At 35.8% G+C, this 23,137-nt stretch overlaps 1 protein-coding gene across 4 annotated transcripts in view; it reads right to left on the reverse strand.

The window, feature by feature from the left end:
* Positions 1-3,209: 3,209 nt before the first annotated feature.
* The window catches only part of map3k15 (mitogen-activated protein kinase kinase kinase 15), an 84,150-nt gene continuing 64,222 nt past the window's right edge, over positions 3,210-23,137 (reverse strand). For 2 of the 4 annotated variants that reach the window (XM_056450168.1, XM_056450166.1), the window contains 7 exons: positions 22,924-23,109; positions 19,861-19,966; positions 19,542-19,773; positions 17,792-17,907; positions 14,855-14,967; positions 14,640-14,716; positions 3,210-5,646 (listed from right to left, as the gene is read on the reverse strand). In XM_056450168.1, coding sequence (XP_056306143.1) covers positions 5,550-5,646; positions 14,640-14,716; positions 14,855-14,967; positions 17,792-17,907; positions 19,542-19,773; positions 19,861-19,966; positions 22,924-23,109 — 927 coding nt within the window. In that variant the 3' untranslated portion in view covers positions 3,210-5,549. Of the gene's footprint in view, positions 5,647-14,635; positions 14,717-14,854; positions 14,968-17,791; positions 17,908-19,541; positions 19,774-19,860; positions 19,967-22,923; positions 23,110-23,137 lie in introns of those variants that run through there. The other 2 variants (XM_056450167.1, XM_056450169.1) reach the window with 2 other exon arrangements.

Here is a 23,137-nt window from a genome sequence, read left to right on the forward strand (position 1 = left end):
TTTTGAGGAAATAAATTAATTTAATTAATTTTGGAATAAGGCTGTAACATAAAAAATGTGGAAAAAGTGAACCACTAAGAATACTTCACGGATGCACTGTAAATGAAGCGTTGCTCTGAAACTGTTTTTCTAGAGTTATTTTCTCAGCCTCCTATGTTCATGTTCATTTAATTCATGCTAAAGGCACTGAAAAGAACATCTTTTCCATAAATTTGAAATTAATGAACACACACTGTAGGAACCTGTGAAAAATGCAAATTTTAGAAGTTGATTTCAGGTGGTGTGTCTTTTGCATCGGAACTCTTTATATTTTTAGTCATAGCAAACAGAAACAAACTGGAAACTTTCCAGCTACAGTCTTTACGAATGTAACAGCTCATATAATTGAAGCTTTTGTGAACAATCTTGCTTCAAGAAACTCGCATGATCCCTGCTTGATAAAGATAGCGACATTTTTACCACTTCAAAACATATTCCATACAGACTGGTTTATCTGTGCATACATCAAAACATGCCATTATGCATCATTTCCACAGTACGGATGTTGTTTTGTGCTTGAGATGTTGTTTTTAGTCCCTTATGAGTGTCTACTTGACAGAAAATGAATTCTACTGAAAACCTCAGTGTATGTAAAATTCCCCCTACACTACTACCACATGTTTTGAATAGCTGAGGAACAAATATGAGCTCATACACAAAAACTGATTACACAGTTCAGTTAAATTTAAAAGAAATCTTTAACATTGACTTGACAAAACTAAAGATTTAAACATGACTGAGTTCTCTAAGTGAAACCCGGGTTAAACCTAAAAAAAAGCACATTATGGAGAAACATATTACTAACATGTTTTAAAAGGTTGCTAACAAGTTTAGAACATTAACAACATGTTTTCTAGCATAACTTAACATGCTGCTAACCTGCTTCTAGCATGATTAATTAGCATATTGCTCACGTTTCACACATGATTAATACACTGCTAACATAAATTTGGCAAGGCAAGTGTGTTTATATAGCACATTTCATACACAATAGTGCTTTACATAAACGTGAATACAATTTTTGGGGGTTTTGGCAGAATCCTGGCAGCAGCATTCTAGATGAGCTGCAACCGTCTGGCTGTTTTTTGGGAAGGCCAGTGAGGGGTCCATTACAGTAATCCACCCTGCTGGTCATAAAAGCATGAACAAGATTCTCTAAGTCTTCACTGGCCTTCACTGGCATTCTCTAAGTCTTCAATGTTTTGAGATGAAAGTATGCTGATTTAGTTACTGCTTTGACATGACTACTAAAACTTATGATTCTTCCTTATTTTATTATGCTTGACCCCTAGAGCCAAGGTACATATTCACTTTGAGAACCTCATCTCTATTCCCAAATGCAAGGACTTCACTGGAAGTCAGTGACATATGGTCACTGTGGTGGGGAGGGCATGTCCGGGATGCCCACAACAGAGAAAAGCAGGTTGGGAGAGCGGCGGCTGAAAAGTGGGTCAATCAAAGCAATGATTAACACCTGTTTCCCCTTAGTGATCGGGCCAGAGAGAGGCTTAAAAAGCAAGATGGTGGACCAGAATGAGAGAGAGATGAGCCGAGACAGTACGACGGCCACAAGTGCTCCTTTATTTTGAAAACTAAATAAAGCCTATTTGTACCTTTATCGCGGACTCTGCATTCTTCTTCTAACATCTAAAATGAACTTTACTACACTGGTGCCGAAACCCAGGAGAAGAAGGCAGGGTCAGTGATAAAGGTACAAACAGTTTTATTTTAATTTTTAAAATAAGGGCGCACCTGTGGCAGTCATACTCTCTAGGCACATCTATCTCTCGTTCTGGTCCGCCGTCTCGCTTCTCAAGCGACTCTCCGGCCTGGATGAGCTCTCCAGGCTCTCCTGCTTTGATTGACCCACTTTTTCAGCAGCCGATCTCCCAATCTGCTTTTCTCTGTTATGTGCAGCCCAGACATACCCTCCCCGCTACAGTCACCTATTCTGACATGGTAACCTCTTCCTTCAAGGTAAGATCTGAACCATTTGAGGACAAAAGTATGCTTTTGTAAAAGCAAAGTATGCTGTGTTTGACAGTGTCAAATGCAGCACTGTGATCAAGCAATACCAGCACTCAGTTTGCCTGAATTGTATTTAGGCAAATAGCACTGATTATCTTTATAAGGGCACTCTCTGTACTATGATGTGCTCTGAAACCAGATTGAAAATTGTCTAAACATCCCTTGCAGGTTAAGAACTTGTTAACCTAACTTTTCAATACTTTTGCCAATGAAAGTTAGTTTTGAAACCAGCCTGTAGTTGCTCAATAAGATGATATCCAGGCTGCTCTTTTTCAAGAGGGATTTACCAACTGAGTTTGGAAAAGTTCCTGAAAGAAGTGAAGCATTTATCACTTATCAGAGATCCCTTTCTAAACAGTTTGAACACCATTTTGAAGAATGATGTAGGAAGAATATCAAGACTACAGGTTGCTGTTTCATAATCTGTAAGATCTCTTCCCAGATTTTACCATTAATTTAGAAATTAATGTTTTATTTCTTAAGTTGTGGTTCAGCCTGTCTGCCAACATGTCGGTACAACATGGCTGATTAGATGAGCTGACTGCCTTTCTGATATTATTTATCTTATCAGAAAAGATGAGCAAATTCATTGCATTTGCTTTCAGAGAGAATAATCATACTGGGGGGTGTGAGTATCTCTACTGTTGCAAAGAGAGTGCGAGTGTTATTTAAGTTGCTGTAATACATTTTAAAAAGAAAGTCTGCCAAGCAATGCCTAGTTTTACATTAAAGGCATCAAGTTTCGTCTTTCTCCACATGCACTCAGCTCGTCTTTTTATCATTTGTACTGCTGAGTTTCTCCAAGGTATTTTTGGTCTCCCAGTCCTTTTTCTGACTATAACAGAAGCAATGTCATCCATGACGTATTTAACTTTAGATGTTAAACAAATCAAAAAGCAAATCAACAGAGTCTGCTGATATGCTATCGATGTGACCTTCAAAATGTGCTGGTATTTTTTAATCACTTTAAATCTACTGATAAGCTTATAAAATGTATCATCAAAACAACACCAGGACAATTCTTCCACACAAATGAAAGTCTGCTGCAAGGAGAAGGGTTTCTGATGGTTGAATTGAATCAAAATGGCCAACTTTCCACTTTGACAGACATGACAAAAAAAAAAACTATAAAAACAGGCATGTTGGTTTACGGTGTTGTTTTTATTGTCACATCTTGTGTCCTGTTTGGATTTGTTTAATCACCTTTGGTCCAAGCTGTGTTCATATTAGAGTCAAACCACACAGTTCCAATCTTTTCAGAGGCTTGTTTAGTGGACACCGAGGTTGAGATAGCAAAGCTCGCACATTTACAAAAACTGCACTACTGTACAAGAGCACAGTAATGGACCTCGATTTAAATTGTGTATAAGATTAGATTTTAAAAGGTGTAGACATGATTGTTTTTTTGTTGGTCTGTGATTGTATGGGGAACTAAACTAAATAAATAACACAACCAGGATGCAATGAACCACATTTTTGTTGTTGTCGACTACCAATGAATAGTTTATCTTTATCATTTAATGTTTTGATTGGGAATCGAAATGTGATTCCTTGTCCAACACCTGATGTTTTCAAAAAGCAATTGACTCTTAAAGGGACAGTTCACACAAAAACAAAACTTGACTTATTATTTACTCACACTCAAGTGTCGTGTTTCTCACCCACGTTCCTGGAGGACCACCAACACTGCATGTTTTGGATGTCTCCTTTATCTGTCTCACTCATTACAAGTCTTTCAGTATCTGCTATTGTGCTGATGATCTGAATCAGGTGTGTTTGGTTAAGGAGACATGTGCAGAGCTGGTGGCTGAGAAACACTGCTCAAGGGGTTCCAAACGTTTATGAGTTTCTTTCTTCTATAAAAACCACTGACTTCCATAGTAGGAAAAAGAAATATTATGTAAGTAAATGATTACAGCTTTCTTAAAAGTACATTCTTTTGTGTTAAACAGACGAAAGAAACTTATAAAGGTTTAAAGTAAAAGGTGAGTAAATGACAGAATTTACATTTTGAGTTAAACTATCCCTTTAATACGTGTGCAAACACATAAAATGTGTATGATTGACCTTCAGTTGAAATCATATCTATATTAAAATATAAAACATTGCAGCGCAAAGGAAAAAGCTCAATGACAAAACAACACAAATGACTAAAGGTTACATGATACACAATAGGAAATGCTACAACAGTTTAGGTCCTTAAAAAACATTTGATAGTCTTTTAAAAATAACTTGATTGCATGTACTGAATGTAAATGCACGTCATTTCGTTGTGTTCCCATCGACTGCAACATTTTTCATAGCATCCACTATGCCAAATATCTGGAGCTGGTCGAATGACTTGCTTTTTATATACCAAATGATGCGACAATTCATCGGAAAAACTATTAGTTGCTATTAGCCATGACGCTAGCTCAAGGCTGTAAAGAAAGTCACATCTTCTTCACCTGAAATGTTTTGCAATCCAGCTAACGAAAGTTGGGGTTTGGTTTCAGTCACAGCCTGAATATCCGGTTTACAACTACGTTTAGTCATGTTTATCATGGACACATCAGTTCGGAAATAATTGAAATAGCTTAGACAAAACAATGCACCTCAAAGCGCAACCACTCCACCAAAACGCATCAAATTTTTTGCGTCAACATTCAAACACGGCGGCTGAGAAATCATGGAAAAGTTGAACAGATAGTTATCTGTACCGATCACTTATTGGTTGGCAGGTTGATTCATTGTATCTTCTGTTCAAACTTGAGACATCTGAAAAAAATGTCACATTCAAAAGCCTGCTTCCTTAAAAAGAAAGCAGACACATGTTTGTGGAAAGTGGCCTGATGTTTTGGTGAACCGCATGGTTTACTTTCTGCAAGCCTGGTCTTGCACACATTTATAGAAAAAAATGCGCCAGAGCTACTCGAGTTACAGATTAACGTTAAGGCACGTGTTATTTAGCTACGTACTGTACTAGAGTAATTACATTCAAACTTATTAAAAGAGGCTCTACAGCCCTGGTCCAAGAGGTCTGTAATCATTTTGTCAAGACAGTCCCTCCAAAATTCCTTTATAATACACATTTTCCAGACTTGTAATGCTAATGTAAACAGATACCTAAATAGGTTTTCTGTCATTTAAAATGGCATGATCTGAAGTCCCATGTGAAGTAGGTAACACCGTTCCCAGGTTATTTGGAAAGGGCCAATCCTCTCAGCGCGGAAGTGTACAAAGCGGAAAGAACGGTCTTTCCTGGATAGAGCCGTTTTGCATCCCTTTTGGTTTTTCTATCAAAACTGCATGGAAATAAGATGGAAATCCTGGAGAGAGTTTAAACATATACTAAAATAGCACAAAAACATTAGGTCATAGCCGAAAGACAAATAAACAAGTAACCAGGGCAGAGCATGATGAAATGATGGGGATGCTCTCTCGTATTAGGAGGGTGGATTTTGCCGGCTCGGCTGTCCGTTATCAACCACTTCCTGTTGATTTCATCCTTCTGAATTTCCCTCGTCGTTTTTGACCTTTCGAAGTCCTTTGTTGCGATGTCGCTGAATGGCTTTCCAGATACGGCACAGCATTCCACCCCTATGTAGTGCACACAACAACATTTAAAATGAATTCTGCAAATATCTATGAAAACTTTAATATCATACAATTCATTTTTGTTTCAAAAACATAAAATGTGTTTTAAATCAATACAATAAAGCAGATCTTTATATACTCTTGCATTCAAATGTTTGGAGTCAGTAACACCTTTTCTTTAAAACGAATTAGTGCCACAAAATTACATTTAAAACCTTAAATACTAATGTTTGAGCCAACAATCAATAGTTTTGGGTTGAATTAATAATAATAATAAAAATTAAATAAATTTGTAACATATAGTCTGAAGGTGAAATTCCATTGTTACCCCTAAAAGAATCTGGGTTTTTATGACATTTTATGACACCCGGTGCCAGTGAGTCTGACGATGAAAATCCCAGGGTGACACCATTTATCAGGACACTTACAGTAGCATATTCCTTTGGACCTCTCTGCTTGGTATTCAAAGGAAAATTGCAGATAAGAGGAAAAAAAGTAGGAAAACCCTTGGTAACACTTTATTTTGATGGTCCATTATAGTATTAGTAGACTGTCTGCTTAATATCTCTTGATACTGCTCCTTCAACAGACATTGAACTGACTATAAGAAACTTTGCAAGTACATGTCAGCTTACACTAACCCTAACTCCAACCCAAACCCTAACCTAACAGTCTACTTATAATCTAATGAGTATGAGTTGGCATGTAGATGCAATGTAACTTAAATTCAACAAACAGACCATCAAAATAAAGTGTGACCAAACCCTCTCTTTGCTTTCCCTTTTTGTCTATATACAAACAATCTCCAATATTAAAAAGGACATTTAGAACCCAAGATTTTGCCCCAAAGTACCTGTAATGTATTTGTAATCTAAGTATTCCCTCCCTTAATTTTCTCTTAATTCTTACACTTGTATATGCCCGTTTCAAGGCATTAGACAAACTAAGAATGCATGAATTATGTTTTATGTATTTCTAAAAGTGTCATGTTTGGTGTCATACTTCTCTGTACACAATTCTACAGCTCATGATCTAGGACATTTGATGATAATTGGTATGCTTGGCGTAATTTTATACCATGAGTTAAAGTCTGTGTCTTTGGACGGCACAGACCAGTGAGGAGGAACAAAGAAAGTTTCCTGTGCAACATTTACTCTCACGCCATTGGTCAGTCAGGAGAGACTGGGAGTGACTTGACCAATAGTTAAAATCTATCTACACCCTCAAATCCTGGCAGAAGGTCCCCGACAGCAGGGAGGACCCTGTTTCTGTACCCGCGTGACTTGCCACGTTTCTTACTTTTCTGCAAATTATAACTTAAAGTTAACTTTAAAGTTTGACTCAAAGTTTGCACCGCGCGTATCCTCCGATCTACGCCGCAAACAACAAAAAAAGACTTTGTCAGAGACTCCATCTTCCAAGCATCAGAGAAAATTCGCACAACACGAGAGAGGAACCCAAAGATACAAGTATTAGTCATGCGTTTGATGCTGTATCTCTTTTAAGGGGTTTATATACTTGGTGGTTTTTAATAGTTGTGAGGGGCTGAGTTAGATTTGAGATCCTTTTATCTAAAAACTCCATTTTCCTCGCTGTTCTATGTTTTTGTTTATTGTATGTTTGCTTGTTATATGTTAGATTATAGTCATTAAATAATTTTATAACCACGTTGGATTGTTGTTTTGCCTCACAGAAACAGTTACTTACTGGAAAAAGATTATGCTACCAGCTTATTAAAGTTTAATAAAACTTCTAAAAAAATTCTACTTCAAAAGAAGTAGGCTATAATTCCATTTCTAAATAATAAAAAATTCAAAAGAGTCCGCTGAGACAAGCGGCGAAGTCATTGTAATATTTATTTTGTTAAATTAAATATAAGCTAATTCTGAATTTCCATAATTAATAATAACTTGTTATTATTAATCATTAATATTCATAAATTGAGCTAATTTTGCTAGAATTTCATTTAGCAAGAGGGCATTAAAATAATTAACACTGACATTAATTATATTTATAATTTTTCAAAAGATTTCTATTTCAATAAAATGACAAAAATAATAGAGCTCAAAAAATAGAACGCAAAATGTGGCATATACAGATTGTAAAATCAGCACCACCTCGAAGAGGTAAGGTAATGTTGTTCCTTTTGTTAATTTATCATGTTTATTGTGAAATTGGCCAGACAAGTTTGTAATTTGAGGTAGCAAACACATGTAGAGTGCTGAGTGTTGTGTTTAAGCATTATGACTTATCAGCCCTTACTGTAATTTCTCTGAAGTGGAAAAAACAGCAATACACTTGACAGCAATGTCATCTGTTTATGCAGACGTTGATATTAATTCCTGGTTGTGTTTACATTTACTTTATAGCTATTTTAGACTCTTTTGTCTAATTATATTTTTATCCACAACACAGCTCTGGAGTAAAACTGGTTATTCTGGTGATTTATATTTGATAGCTCACTCGCTCAAGTCAAATAAATCTCTCCACCACATCAGTTTAAAAGGTTTTAAAAGTTCAAAAGGTTGTCCCAACACAAATCAAATAAGTTAACCAATTTTAGTGGATTGAACATAAAATACTAAGTTGTCCCAAAAAAAGCTGTGTTGTTTCAGCTCATTTTAAATAGGTAGTTTGAACAAGAAGCAAAACATTCTTTTGAGTGTATTCTTCATTTGTTAAAATATTTTGTACACTTTTATTTTAGAGTACATTATGCTGTATGTACGTTGTGTGTGTGGTGGTGGGGGGTGAGGGGGTGGGGGGTGGTTGGAGGCTTAATGGTTGAGTAGAGCTCATTAATATTTACAAACATTCCAAATATGGTCAATATGGAGTTTTTTTTAGTACGTAGATTAGGGCTGAACAATTAATCATATGAGCATCGATAACGCAATGTATCTCATATAGTCACACTGCAGGATTATATTATTTATCAAATATAACAAACAAAACACAAAGATATTATTATTTTTAAAACTATTTATTCAATGATGACCATGCTATTTTACATTTGGTTGGTCAATTTCTGTACTTGAATACTGTTAGAGTCCACAGAAAACCCTAAAATACTGTTTATTTATTTATTTTTGCTTGTGATTATTATAATTTATGCAGATGTACTGCAAAGAAAAAGACTTGATCATCACAGTCGACCTAAATTAATGAAATCGTTCCAAATAGAGCTACTCAAATCATTTTTTGAAATTGTATTCACATCGCATTATATATTGTCACAAAATAAAATATCCCCATCATGTCAGAAAGTTCCAATAGCGTGCAGCCCCGACATACAGTAAATATATATTGAATCACTATTTATCCTATTTAATCAATGCAGTATATGGCACCTTTTAATCTTCACAGGTCTAGGTCTGATTTTTGTTCATTTCTGATAATGTTGAAGATGGATGAAGTGGCATTTGCCAGTCTATTTAAATTCCTAAAATCAGGTAAAGTACCAGAGGGCCTTTCCAGTATTAGATAACGAAAACGCTTTTCTCATGAAAGCCAAAAAAAGGTCCAGAATGAAAGTGACTTAATATGTTTGTGAATGCCACACCTGGGTTTATCCTGTAATATACCACAATTTGCCACTTTTGCAGGATTAAAGCCATTACGTTTTGCACTACCTGAATAAAAAGAGGGTGTTCTATCAAAAGTTGTTGTAGGCAAAGAGGAAGCCACAAAAAATATTCTTCAAGAATTTCACAACAGCTCAACAGGTTCCCAAAACTCTTGATACAATAAACAAGAGATTTTATTGGCAATTGAAAAAGAATGTAAAAAATCCTGGTTGCCTTAAACTATTAAGGTGAATCAAATTAACCTTATGAGTCCATTGCACTATGTTAAACTGACTTAAAGGGCACCTATGGTGAAAAATCTACTTTCTAAGCTGTTTGGACAGACATACGTGCATGTATGGTGTATAGACCATCATATTGAGGAGATATAAACACACCCAGTCCTTTTTTTTCAATTTAGCAACATAAAAACGGTGGACCAATTGGAGCGGTTTTCAGATCGACCGCAATTTTACGTAGGAGTGCGGTCCCCGCCCGCCGAATTAATTGACAGCTGGGCGTATTAACATGTCCCGGTAGTCACGTGTATAATCATATCAGCAAGACCAGACGTGCGCAAAGCAACCGGGAATAAAAGGTGTGTTCAGTTTGCTAGGTTCATCAATCATCATCAAATGTGATCAAGAGTAAGTTTCACAAGTTTAAAATGTTTTAAAACAGAGCATGCGTGTAATGAATTACAGCGATTTAGCTTAGCTTTACTTCATCAGCACTGCCACGTGTCAGAACAATTATAAAGGAAGACGCTTCAATCCCGGTTTGTGGACGTTAAATCCGGTTTATTTTGGTCATTAATATAACAGATATCCATACAGCAGTGGAGATTAACCTGTATCCTGTCACATATGCGTGCAAACAGAGTGCGAAGCTAAACGGGCGCTCTGTCTGTCTGTCTGTGTTTATGTGTGTGTGTGTGTCTGTCTGCTGTGGTGTGTGCCCGCGCGTGAACTTTGTGTGACTCATCGATGCAACTGCACAACAAATACTCATTGGTAAAGTTCCTACTGTAGTATTTCTCACAAACGCTATGTGAGATCTGCTTCCTTTATGTTTGTCTGTTGTCTGACGCAGTCGAGGGAGGAGATTAAGGCACACAGAAAGGCACGTAGAAACGGTGGGCGGAAAGGACTAGCCTTAAAGGAGCAGTACACCAAAACCGCCACCCAGTAAAAAATTTATAAATAGGACTTTAATAAAAGGGATAATAAAAAATCTGATGGGTGTTTTGAGCTGAAACTTTACAGACACATTCTGGAGACGCAAAACACTTATATTAAATCTGAAAAAAGGGCTAACCTAGGTGCACTTTAAAATAGCTTGCAAAACTTAAAAGATTAAGTTAGAACACAATTAACTTAGTTTAATAAGTTACAATGACCTAAAACATATGCTGTCAGGGCTAATTGATCACATAATTTTTACAGTGTAAGTGCTATTGTATTAACTGTCATATGCTTAAAGATGTCCTTATCAATCAGAAGTGTCTGAAAACATTTAAGATATTTCAATTTCAATTCATCTTCATTTCTGTAGCACTTTTACAATGTAGATTGTGTCAAAGCAGCTTAACATAGATGTTCTAAAGTAAATTGAAACTGTCAGTTCAGTCATAGTTGAATTTCAGTTTAGTAATACTGTGTGGCTTGTCAAAAAAAAAACTTACAGAATACACGCCTATTATGGTAAGCAATGTTAATTTTGTAAATTAATCAGGAATACTTTGAAGCAATTATGTGTAATATACATGTGAATGTTTATCAGGAGTCATGGGAAATAGTGGCCATGGGTTTGGTGGTAAAACTTACACCAACAAATGATGGCTACATTTGTTTTAATGTTAGATTTTTTTACAAAGTGGTCTGAGGCTTTCTTACTTAAATCCAAAAGGGCTGAGGAGGTAACATACTGCATTGTCAAGTGTTTTTTTATTACAAATTTGAAGCTCCTAAAAGGTTTATAATAGACCATTTTACTAAACCCCTGTTTTATACTGGTTTGTTTTTCCCCCAAGACTTGTGAATATGTATTCTGACCAGTTACATTTGTAAATTAAAACATTCTAATTACCACAACAGTGTTGACTTTTATTTTTGTTTTATTTCAATAAATTGAATGTGTCCAGTGTGCAGCATCCACTTAGATGATGTGACAGCAGCTACAGGACAATGGCGCCATTGTGCTCACCACAAACCAGCTATAGGGGGAATGGAGAAACAGTGATAGAGCCAATTCAGTGGATGGGGATGATTGGGAGGCCATGATGGGTGAGGGCCGATGGAGGGAATTTGGCCAGGACACTGGGCTTACACCCCTACTCTTTATGAGAAGTGCCATGGGATTTTTAATGACCACAGAAAGTCAGTACCTCGATTTAGCAACTCATTAGAAAGGCGGATATATTTTCATCCAGATTCTCAATGCAACACATGCTCCAAAAACGCAACCTTTTATTTATAGTCATGCATTCTTAAGCGAAGTAAGACTCAGGCTGCACAATATATTATTTCAGCATCAATATCGCAATGTGCACATCCGCAATAGTCACATCGCAGGAATGCAACTTAATAATTTTATGTTCAATCCACTTAAATTTTAAGTTAAATCAGTTGATTTGTGTTAGGAAAACATGAATGAGTTCTATGGAAACCTGCATTTTTATAGTGTAGGCTAGGACTAAGTTTATTCACAACGTGCAATACAATAATAATAATAATACAATGATAATACTGTGAAAATGAAACTTATTTACAGGGATGCTGCTGATTGAACATCCCATTAAAGGACGAAAAAATTCTGACATTGTTGCATGCCAGCTAGATGTCCCCGGTGTACTCGACATCTGATTACTTAAAGCAACAGGTTCGCGACATTTATTTTATGCTGCAGATGCTTGCGCTTGCTGATGAAATATGATTGGTTGAAGACTCTAATATAAACATACACTACTGGAAACACTACTGGAGGTATACTATAGGAAGTATAGGAAATTATTGAATAAACATTCATAGAAAAATGTGTTAAAAATAAATAAGTGATTCTGATGTTTGGTCTGTGTTTAGGCCAGCAGGGAAGGTTTTGCTGGCCCTGATGGCCCACTACTGATAAATACTGTATAGGATATTTTTTGTTCTGCAAGCTGAGGCATATATAGTATAGTATATATAGTAACAGAATGATAGTAATCTTGCTTAGCATGATAAACTTCTAGAAATGGCCCTGTCCACACACACACACACACACACACACACACACACACACACACACACACACATATATATAAACTGTATATATAGAGAGAGCTGAAGTCAAAATGATTAACTCTCCTCTACAATGTATTTACTTTGAAAATATTTCCAGAGTGTCGTTTAACAGAGACAAGTTTTTTTTTCAACATTTGACATAATAGTTTTAATAACTAATTTCTAATAGCTAAGACTGCAAGATATTCAGCTTAACGTGCAGATTTAAGGCTTATTTATACTTTCGTCTGGCGCAGCATTATGGACCTCCGCTGACTGCGCACGCACCTCATGAAATGGATGAGGCTTTTATAATTGATGCGTTCGCCGTGGTGATATTTTTTAAAACGACATGGGGAGGTCAAAAGAAACCCACTGTAAAATCAGACGTAGGAAGTTTCCGGAACAACGTCATATCTTTAATATCATTCAAGATTTTTAAACGAAATATTTTTATAATTTATTTTAATGATTATAAAGACTTTTTAAATCGTTCAAAAATGTTTGAATTAAACTTTGATGCATCATTTGCTTTTGTTCATATCTCAGACAGTTCTACCTATTAAAGTTAAATATCAATGATAAAAGAACATGGGTTGCTCTACAAATATATTTTTTATTATGGCAAGAATAAAAGCCAAAAAAAGTACAGTACAGTCTGTAAAGTTGTACCAGTTTCAGACAAAATCTTTTCAGTGTTTCATATTCAACTCAAATGAAATGCGGTGCCGTGCAAACTGTTTGCTCGAGTCTCAAAAGATGTGGTGCGCTCCGCCAGCCGAAATCATGTCACACGCCCCCAAAGTGAACCTCCCCCAACTCTGCGATGACATCACATTCGCTGCACGCACTCAAGCAAACTTGCAAACGGGTAGAGTATAAATCAGGCTTAAACTAGGTTAATTAGGTGAACTAGGCAAGTTAGGTTAATTAGGACAGCCACTGGACAACACTGGTTTGTTGTGTAGCTAATCCAAAAAAAAAATCATAATTTTAATAATACTGACCTTAATTTTTTTTATTTCAATGTAAAAACTGGGTTTATCTCCCATTTCTTTAATACACTTAATTTTTTTATGTAAAAATGAACAGTGAATAAGCTAGATGAATTACTCAACATACATGATTTAGCATACTTAGACTTACTTAAAAATAAATGGGATACAGATTTAGATGAACCAGATTTCAGATGAAGATTGGCTTAAGATAATATAAGGAATTTTCTCATCATCCATATGCCTCAGACATGCTGTAATAAAATTCCAAATTGTTCATCGTTTGCACTGGTCTAATGTCAGGCTCTCTAAGATCAATACTGACATACTGTAGATCCCATATGCGATCGATGTAGGCAAGCTCCTGCTACTCTGCTGCACATGTTCTGGACATGTCCAAAGCTTCACATATACTGGATTAGTATTTTTGAGACCTTCTCTGAGGCATTTGGGGTGCAAGTTAAGCCATCACCATTTCTCACGTTGTTCGGGGTGGCCCCTGAGAACGTTCCTCTCAACACAAGACAAATTAAAATGTTAGCCTTTGGTTCTCTTCTGGCTAGAAGACTGATATTGTTAAATGGAAAGACCCTATTCCACCAACACATAATCACTGGATAAGAGAAGGTATATCTCATCTTAAATTGGAGAAAATAAGGCATACTATCAAAGGGTCTGTTGAGACATTTTGTAAGGTCTGGCAACCTTTTTTAACTCTTGTGATGAAAATGAACACACACAACATGAAAATATGAAAAAAAAAGAAACTCGTGTCATATTTTCATGTCATGGTTTCATCTTTTATTTTCTCTATGGACATTTGATTATATATTGTTCCTAGATCTGGTGTTCTGGGAAAGAGGTGTTTTGTTTTTGTTTTTTGTTTGCTCTGTATAATGTATATATATATATATATATATATATATATATATATATATATATATATATATATATATATATATATATATATATATATACTGTATATATAAAAACATGAGGTCATCACAGGAGGGCTAATCATTTTGCCTTCAACTGTATATATATAATTTTATTCTATACACATTATTTCATTATGTGACCCAATTCCGTGACCTTTTACCTTGAGCCAAGTTCATGCAGCAAATAAGTGTACAAATTCAGTCCCAGCTTAAAGAACTTCCTGCTGAATCACTCACCTAAGCCTCAGGCTTCGAAGATCTTCTTTAGTAATATCGCAGAGAACGTCGCTGAGTGAATAATCTTCTGCAACAAACTGTCACAGACAAAAAACCACAAGCACTTGGCATAAGGGGTTTGTTCGTTTATTAGTGGAAACTTAATACAGTGAGTTATTTTTACAGTGTGAGAAAGATACTACACAGATAAGGGGAAGGAATCGTAAATCTTTCACCTTGTCTATCGTCTCGCTGTCTGCTCCCTGCTCCTTCAGCCAATCCGTCAGCTTCTTGTCAGGCTCGGGTTGTGCAGTAACGTGAAATACAGAGGGTGTAGTAGGCATCTCTGCTGAGGGTAAAATCAAGCATGTAGGTTTAAGAAATCTAGACCAGTGCTTCCCAATGGGGTCACTAATGGCTTATGAGAGGTTAGTCTAGTTTGGAAACCAGTTTAATGATACAATAAACTATTGACAGATATCTTGAGGTAAACCTGAGGTAATTAATTAACAGTTTACCCTTCACTTGTCACAAACCTGTCTGGGTTTCTTTTTTCTTTTGAACACAAAAGAAGATACTTAGAAAAATGCTGGAAATTGGTAACCGTTAACTTCTATAGTATTTGCTTTCCTACTACGAGTGCCAATGGTTACCGGTTTCTAACATTCTTCAAAATATTAATCTGCCATGTGTTGTTTTTGTTAGATGATAGACTGGATCACACAAAAGCAAAAATTTTAGCTTTTATGGACTTAAATGGAAATAAAATGGTTCATTCTTGTAAAAAAAAATTCTAATTTATTTAAACATAGAAAAAATATTAGCAGTTAACACTTGTAAGACAACCAGATTTTTGTTAAATTAAAATCTGGCCCTCATTGTTACTGTTATTTGATTCTTTACACAGTTTCTGCAATTATTAAATACCTTACAACTAATATTTTAAATTCTTGCCTGCTATGGTTTCTTAAGGTGTAAGGACTTATAAAGAATTTTGAATGTTAAAACAGGGGTTGAGTAAGAATCCAATGAGAAGACTACTCAAGCAACAAGTTACGATATACTTTTTAAGCCAGTTGAAAACCATCTGGTGAAGTGTTGGTGTGAGTTTATCATCATCATCATTGATAGTGTAATACTTAGATCAGGGCTGCTCAACTCTGTTCCTGGAGATCTACCTTCCTGCAAAGTTCAGCTCCAACCCTGACCAAACACACCTGAACCAATTAAATAGGACCTGAACAGCACTTGATAATTACAGGCAGGTGTGTTTGATGTGGGTTGCAACTGAAATCTGCAGGAAGTATATCTCCAGGAACAGGGCTGGATAAAATTACTTGAAAAATATGTTTAATTTGTAACGTGAGGAGCAGCAGCTGTACATTGTACTCTACATCCATAGAAAATAGCAACCAGGCTCATTCTGAAAATGTACCACTATATACATTTCTGGAGATGTTCTGGCTATGTTTTTTTTTTTGCAGATTTTGTTTTTGGGAATCCACCACAGGCCGCTGTGTATGCTTTTTGAGATCTCAAATTTCTCTCATAAGTACCATTTGCGCCTGCTGTTCTTGCGTAAATCCACCAGAGGCCACTGTAGACAAACTGACAGATTGAAAGACTGACCAACTGTCAAAATCAACTGACTCACCCTCCTCCTTCCCTAAACCCAAGCAATAGTGTTTTCAAAAGCACCGATTGACCTGCCCACCACCCACTTCCCTAAACCCAATCGACAGTTTTTTAAACAATCCAGAAAAAGAAAAGCCCTCACCCGATTTTTACTACTTTTTAGATTTTATCACATTCTCTCCCTGCTATTTACTTTTTTATTTTATTTTTGGCTTCTGTTTTTGTCTTACACGCTTTCTGAAAACCATTCTTTGCCGAACTCAAACCTTGTCATCGTGGTCAACTTCTCTCTGCGTCTCAAGTCCGCCGATATATATGGCGAGCTAACTGGACAAACTGGTAACAGCGGGAAAGCCATCCATATGGAGGTAATCGGTCAGCTGGTAAGCGTGAAAAAGAACGGCATCATACCTCCCCGTAGCATTCGTTTTAAAGACAAAATGCAGCCATAAGTACTTCTGGCTACATAATTCCCAATCTCCAGAAATATGTATATAATATATATTATATATATAGGGCTACATTTTCAGAATGAGCCTATGTTGGAAAATAGTGTGTTAAAATAAATGTTCATGTTTTAAAGACACGTTGTGGGACAGTGTGCTTTGGTGCAGTGCTTCTATCCCTGTATGTTACCCACTTTACATTTTGTCGCAATCACAGTAAACACAGTGATGCTGTAATAACATGACAGCAATATCATGTGAAGAATAACAGAATAGCCTTGAATAAGGCATAAACATACTAATTAACAGTAATGATTAATTATAATATATTATTAATGAAGTCATTATGAATGTAATAATAATAATAAAGGAAAGACATAAACAAAACCATTGTCTATTTGATCAATCTCAGCTCTATACATACATATTATATTTCAAGCTCTTTTGTTCCCTGTGAACTGAACACATGTTATTGCCTTAAAAAATTTAATATAATAACAAAATAAAAGCATGTATTGAATTCTTACATTGTTTTCCAAACTATTCATCATTTACCACCTATTTTTCTTGCAACCATAAAAAGCTTACAGTTAATAATCCCGATAAAAATTTTTTTCATGTTGATGCTACAGTAAGTTGGTTAAATTTTTCCTTCAATCTTCAAGCATTAAAAGTGACATGCTAAAAATTATGACTTCACCTCGCAGCTCCTGTTAAAAGTAAACCCTGCCTTAACTGATTGCCATCTGAAATATTTTAGCAGTGGCAAGTGCTGTTGGGCTTATGCATGGAGCCAAAGCATGCCAAAAATGTTATGGTTATAATTGATGAGTTTTACTTTTTCATTGCATCATGTGCACTGCTTTATAATATTGCCTATAGGGATTAAACACAATGGTGCCTCGGGTTTAATAAAAAAACTTGTATTTGCTTTGTCCTTTAAACTGGTTGTAAACAACTCCAGAGGACATGTCAGGACAAAATCATTTGACACTTTCTCTATTGACTAAAAGCATTGGCAGACCCTGTATGCTGAGCTAATAATAGGTATACAGTTGCATAGTAAGTAAGTGTTATGATTTGTTTGCTAACCTGCAGCAGGCTGCTGTCTGATCCTGATAAGCTCGATGTCGTGTACCCGCTGTTGGAGAGTTTGTCTCAGAACCTGCTGATATTCTCTCTCCTTCTGTAGGAGCTCCTCCAGTAGCCTGCAGGGGTCGACAGAACATAGGAACAATGTCTCTCAAAAGCATTCAAAGAGTACACATGCATTTGAGCTGTCTACCATCACGCAAAAACAAGACAGAACATGTCCCTCCAAAAATAAAACATTCCAAAACCGTTAAGCTCTAAATATGTTTTTGTAATATATAAAATAAACACTATAATTTTTTATTTAATACTATTATGCAGAAAAATATCAAGTGTTATATTTCTATAATGTCATATTTCTAATGTTACAAAAAGAGATTTCAAATTAGTTCTTTTTAAACTTTCTGATTAGAATAAATGTTAACAAATATGTGCCACACTTGTTAAATCGTGCTAACATGTCGTAAACGTTAGCTAAAATGTAAAGATTTTAAAACCTCCTATGAAACTTAAAACTTGTTAGCATTATGATAATATGCAGGTTTGATTTCTACTAAACATACTTTAGCAACATGTTAATTCATTGCCAATGACACGGTAAACATGCAAGAAACTTGTCAGCAGTTTTAGATCATTCTAGCAGCAAGTAAAATGTTAAAACATGTCAACAATATCCTAATTCATGCTAATAAAATGCTAAAACACATTGGTCATGTTAAAATGTGCTTGCATTGCATTAATATGCAAGTTCAACTTTTACTAATCATGCTAGCAACATGGAAAGTCATGATAGCAACATGTTAATTCATTGCCAATAACACAGTAAACATACAAGAATCCTGTGAGCAGTGTTAGATTATTCTAGCAGCAAGTAAAATGTTAAAACGTCAACAAAATGCTAATTCATACTAACAAAATGCTACAACACATTAGTTATATTAAAATGTGCTAGCATTATGCTTAGCATTATGCTAATATGGATGTTAAACTTCTACTAAACATGCTAACAACATGGAAAGTTATGATAGCAGCATGTTAATTCATTGCTTATAACACAGTAAACATGCAAGAATCCCGTGAGCAGTGTTAGATCATTCTAGCAGCAAGTAAAATGATAAAACGTTAACAATATGCTAATTCATACTAACAAAATGCTAAAACACATTAGTTATGTTAAAATGTGCTAGCATTATGCTAACATGGATGTTAAACTTCTACTAATCATGCAAACAACATGCAAATTCATGATAGCAACATTCATTGCCAGCAACACAGTAAACATACAAGAAACCTGTTAGCAGTGTTAGATCATTCTAGCAGCAAGTAAAATGTTAAAACACCTTTTATGCTAATCCATGCTTACAATGTGCTAAAAAAACATTAAGCATGTTAAAACATGCTAACATTAATTATAAACATACAACATGTTAATTTATACTAGAAAAATATTTAAACATGCTAGAAACCTGTTAGCACTAGCAGTGTAATAACTTGCTATCAGTAAGCTAATCATGTTACAGACATTCCAGCAACACACTGATTCATGCTAGAAACCTTTTAAACATGCCCACATGTTAAATTCTGCAAGCAATAGCAACATGTTAAAATCTTATTTGTTACTTACCCCAAGTTTAAACATTAAATGTAGGCCACAAAGCTGCTTTAATGATTCAGACCATTTGTCTCCAGCCAAATAACTGTACTAGCTAGTCAAATATAGGCCTACATATAAATTTATTGTGTTATGCACCTGCAAGTTTCCTGTTTGAGTCGTCCCAGCTGTGCTCCCAGGGGGTGCTGTAGCCGCTGAGCATCATGGGATATGACTGAACTAAGTGTGCTGACTCCAGATGTGAGGACTTGATCTTCTTGTGTTGTACGTGCCACTGATCCAAAATCTGCATCGTCCTCTTCATCTACTTCATCTGCGTCTTTATCTGCGCCCTCACTCTCTGATGCGGGACCGAAATGTGTCTGCAGCTCTAGTAGACACAGAGAGATACAGAAGGAGTTACAGTGTACTTTTTGTTCACCTGCATGGAAGAAATCTTTGAGTTTCTTTCATATACCTGGAATTAAAATGGTAACAGCTGCCTGCACAGCCCGTCTGATGATGTTGTCCATGGCAAACATCCAGTGTGGTTTAATGTGGTGGTTCCTCAACACTTTATTCACCTAAGACACAGAGATGTCTTTATACTCAATGCAAACACAGGAGGGAGACACTGAGGTTCTGATTACATCTGATATTTTTGCTCCTGTTTTGCATGTAATCATTTTATTTGGATGTTGAAATGTTGGAAATATTTTGATTTTGTTAAAAGAAATTAATTGAAAATAATTGAACTTTTATTCTAAAATATTTTCTTTCTAACTTATGCTCCTAAACATTCAGAGTTTTTTAAATTTATTTAAATTAAATTATTTATTTTTTATATTAATAATAATAATAATAATAATAATAAATGACAAGAAGTCTAAAAATTTATTTAATTATGCAAAAAGTAAATTTAAACCTTTTGTGCGTGAATTATTGAATCGCAAAGTAAAATTTTTTTTTACAAAATTAAACGTAATCATATGAAAGTCATGCCTTTTTTCTCAATATATTACATTTTGAGCGAGTTACCTAAATTTACATATGATTCAAATCTGAATAAAAGTATTTTTAATGACTTGTGGTGCTTTTACATCTGTGGTTCGGTTCATTTGGTCTGGGCCAAGGGCAACAAATGATACATTGAAGCATTTTTCTGCCGTTTTTTGGGTCTTTTTTTTACACCACACTAGATACGTTTCCATCCACCTATTTTTATGAGCATTTTGGATAAGCGCATAAAAAACGGTTGATGGAAATGCCAAGATGCGCATAAATTTTGAATATGCTCATAAAAAACATTTGCGCATAATAAACTTTTTATTTGATAAGAAAAGATGCAAATTCTAGTATGTGCATTAAAAAAGGTCATGTGATTTTGTGATAAGAGATCATGTGATGATAAAAATGTTTGTAAATGGACAAACCAGCAGGCTGAGCACATTGTAATACTTCTGAAATGTTGTTTTGGTCATTCTGAAATGCGTTAACCATTTCAGTATTAGTGTTATTACATTATTAATGACCTCCAGAATCAAGAGCGTCTGTGCTCCGCGTCAGGAATGCCTTTTGAGGCACAAGTCATTCATTAAATGAAGAAAAGATTCACACAGCTTTTCCTACCGAATTCCGTTTTTACTGTTGATATTTGGTGTCAGTTAATCAGGAAGTGATGATTTTGTTCACTTTGACTCGTTGGATGGAAACACTGCTCCAGTTTTGCACATAAAGTTAATTCGCATTTTTGGATGGAAACATAGCTACTGATTGCTTTGGTCCGAACCAGTTGAAAAGAACCAAATGCAGTCATGTGACAAAATCCACATCACTCATTGGCCAGATGTTATTGAATGTATTTCCTAAACTGCTTTTCGATTGGTGAGAATTAACGTGTGGGAAAATTCCAATAGAACTCCCGCAAGTAAACAAACCGGCAGACACAAAATGTCGCTTTTTACTATAGAGGGACGACTGCGCTGGCTGATTGTATCCCTGGTCATAGTATACTATATAGTTTGTATACATCACTTTAGACAAACTATTCATTTCAAGAATTAAGTGCAGCTGTGGGTGGAAAACAATGTTTTAATGCATTGCAAACGGCGAAGGCGCATCGCAAGTCACTTCAGGAGGAGGTGTGAATTAATTTAGCTAAACTGCTACATGGTCATCTTCTGGAAATATTACCAACAATCCATCAGCTAATGTTTTTCCCTCCCTCTCTCTATTTAAAACTATTGGTAAAGCGCAGTCAACAAATATTTAACTCCACATCCTATAATGCACAGCGCATCGGACTATGGCAGCTGGATTAGTCCAAAAAGGTGCAGTGCTTTTTTGCGGTTGGGTCTGTTCTAGTTTGGATAATGTTCTCCCCACAAACTCGGTACTCCGTTCTCGGTACACTTTTTTGGTCTGCTTTTGGTGTGCACCCGAGTGGGATTGCTACATTCACACCTGCTTAAATGAACCGCACCAAGAGGGAAAACGAACTCTAGTGCGATTCAACCGAACTAAATAAGGCAGGTGTGAAAACACCCTCATTTAGTTATTTTTACTTGTCTGGTTTTTTGAGAATAAAATGATTTAACACTTATTCCTGTGGTACTTATAGCCACCCCTCTGCTATTTTGGATTTCTCAATATCTCAAAACAACAAAGGGAAATATAGACAATTTTTAAATGAAATTACTATTTAGTAAACCGTTAGGGAGTTCTGCAATTGATGGTTGGGTTATGGTCCTACATTTAAAATGGTTGAAAATGGCTTCTAAATATCTGTCCGCTGTAGAGACCACCATTAGTGAAAGGTTAAAATAAGTCATTTTTGGGATCTGGCCAAATGCATCCAGAATAGTCAGTTTCAACTCACAATTACATTTTTCAGCATAGTTAATTCTAATTTTTAAAAACCACTTATTTTACCTAGATTTTAAATGACTGTGAATTATGTCAGACTAACTTCCCTAGAGTTAATCATTCAGTTGATCTTCAGGTCTGGTGGGAACTCTTTTAGCTTAGCGTAGCTTAGCATAGATCATTGAATCCGATTAGACAATTAGCATCTTGCTCAAAAATGACCAAAGAGTTCCAACAATTTTCCTTTTGTAGTTACATCGTGTACCAGTAGAAAATTAAAAGTGACTCATTTCAAGGCATTATCAAGGAACTTTGCTGCTGTACCATGACTGCAGCAGGCACAATAATATTAGTGCCAATCACGTTAGAAAAATTACCTAGTTTGGGATTATTTTGAGGTGCTGCGTAACATCATGGTGCCTAAACTGCTGTTTAACAATTATAGGACAATTATCGAAATTCTTTGGCCACTTCTGAGCGAGATGCTAATAGTCTTATCCTATGGAATGACCAATGCTCAGTTAAGCTAAAAGTGCTATCGCTCGACCTGGAGATTGGAAGAATAGATTAAAAATGACATCTAGAGGACTTGTAAATTGAGCCTATTTAAAAAAAAGGGGTGTTTCTTTAGGATTTTGAAGTTTAGCAGGTACAATTTTATTTATACTCCACTTACAGAGTCCTGGAAGCCGAAAAGAACGAGCTGAATCTGATTGATCGACGTGCTATCGAAGTCCAGGTCCAGTTTGAGTTTTGAGATGGTGGTGGCCATAACACGACGTTCAGGGCAGCGTATGAAATCTCTCAAGATGCAGATGATTTGTTTAATGTGATCCACAGACAACTTCAGCTCCTCTTGACCCTACAAGACAAAGACACAACCATTCCTA

The sequence above is a fragment of the Danio aesculapii genome, chromosome 24 (assembly GCF_903798145.1).
Source record: "Danio aesculapii chromosome 24, fDanAes4.1, whole genome shotgun sequence".
Taxonomy (NCBI): Eukaryota; Metazoa; Chordata; class Actinopteri; order Cypriniformes; family Danionidae; genus Danio; species Danio aesculapii.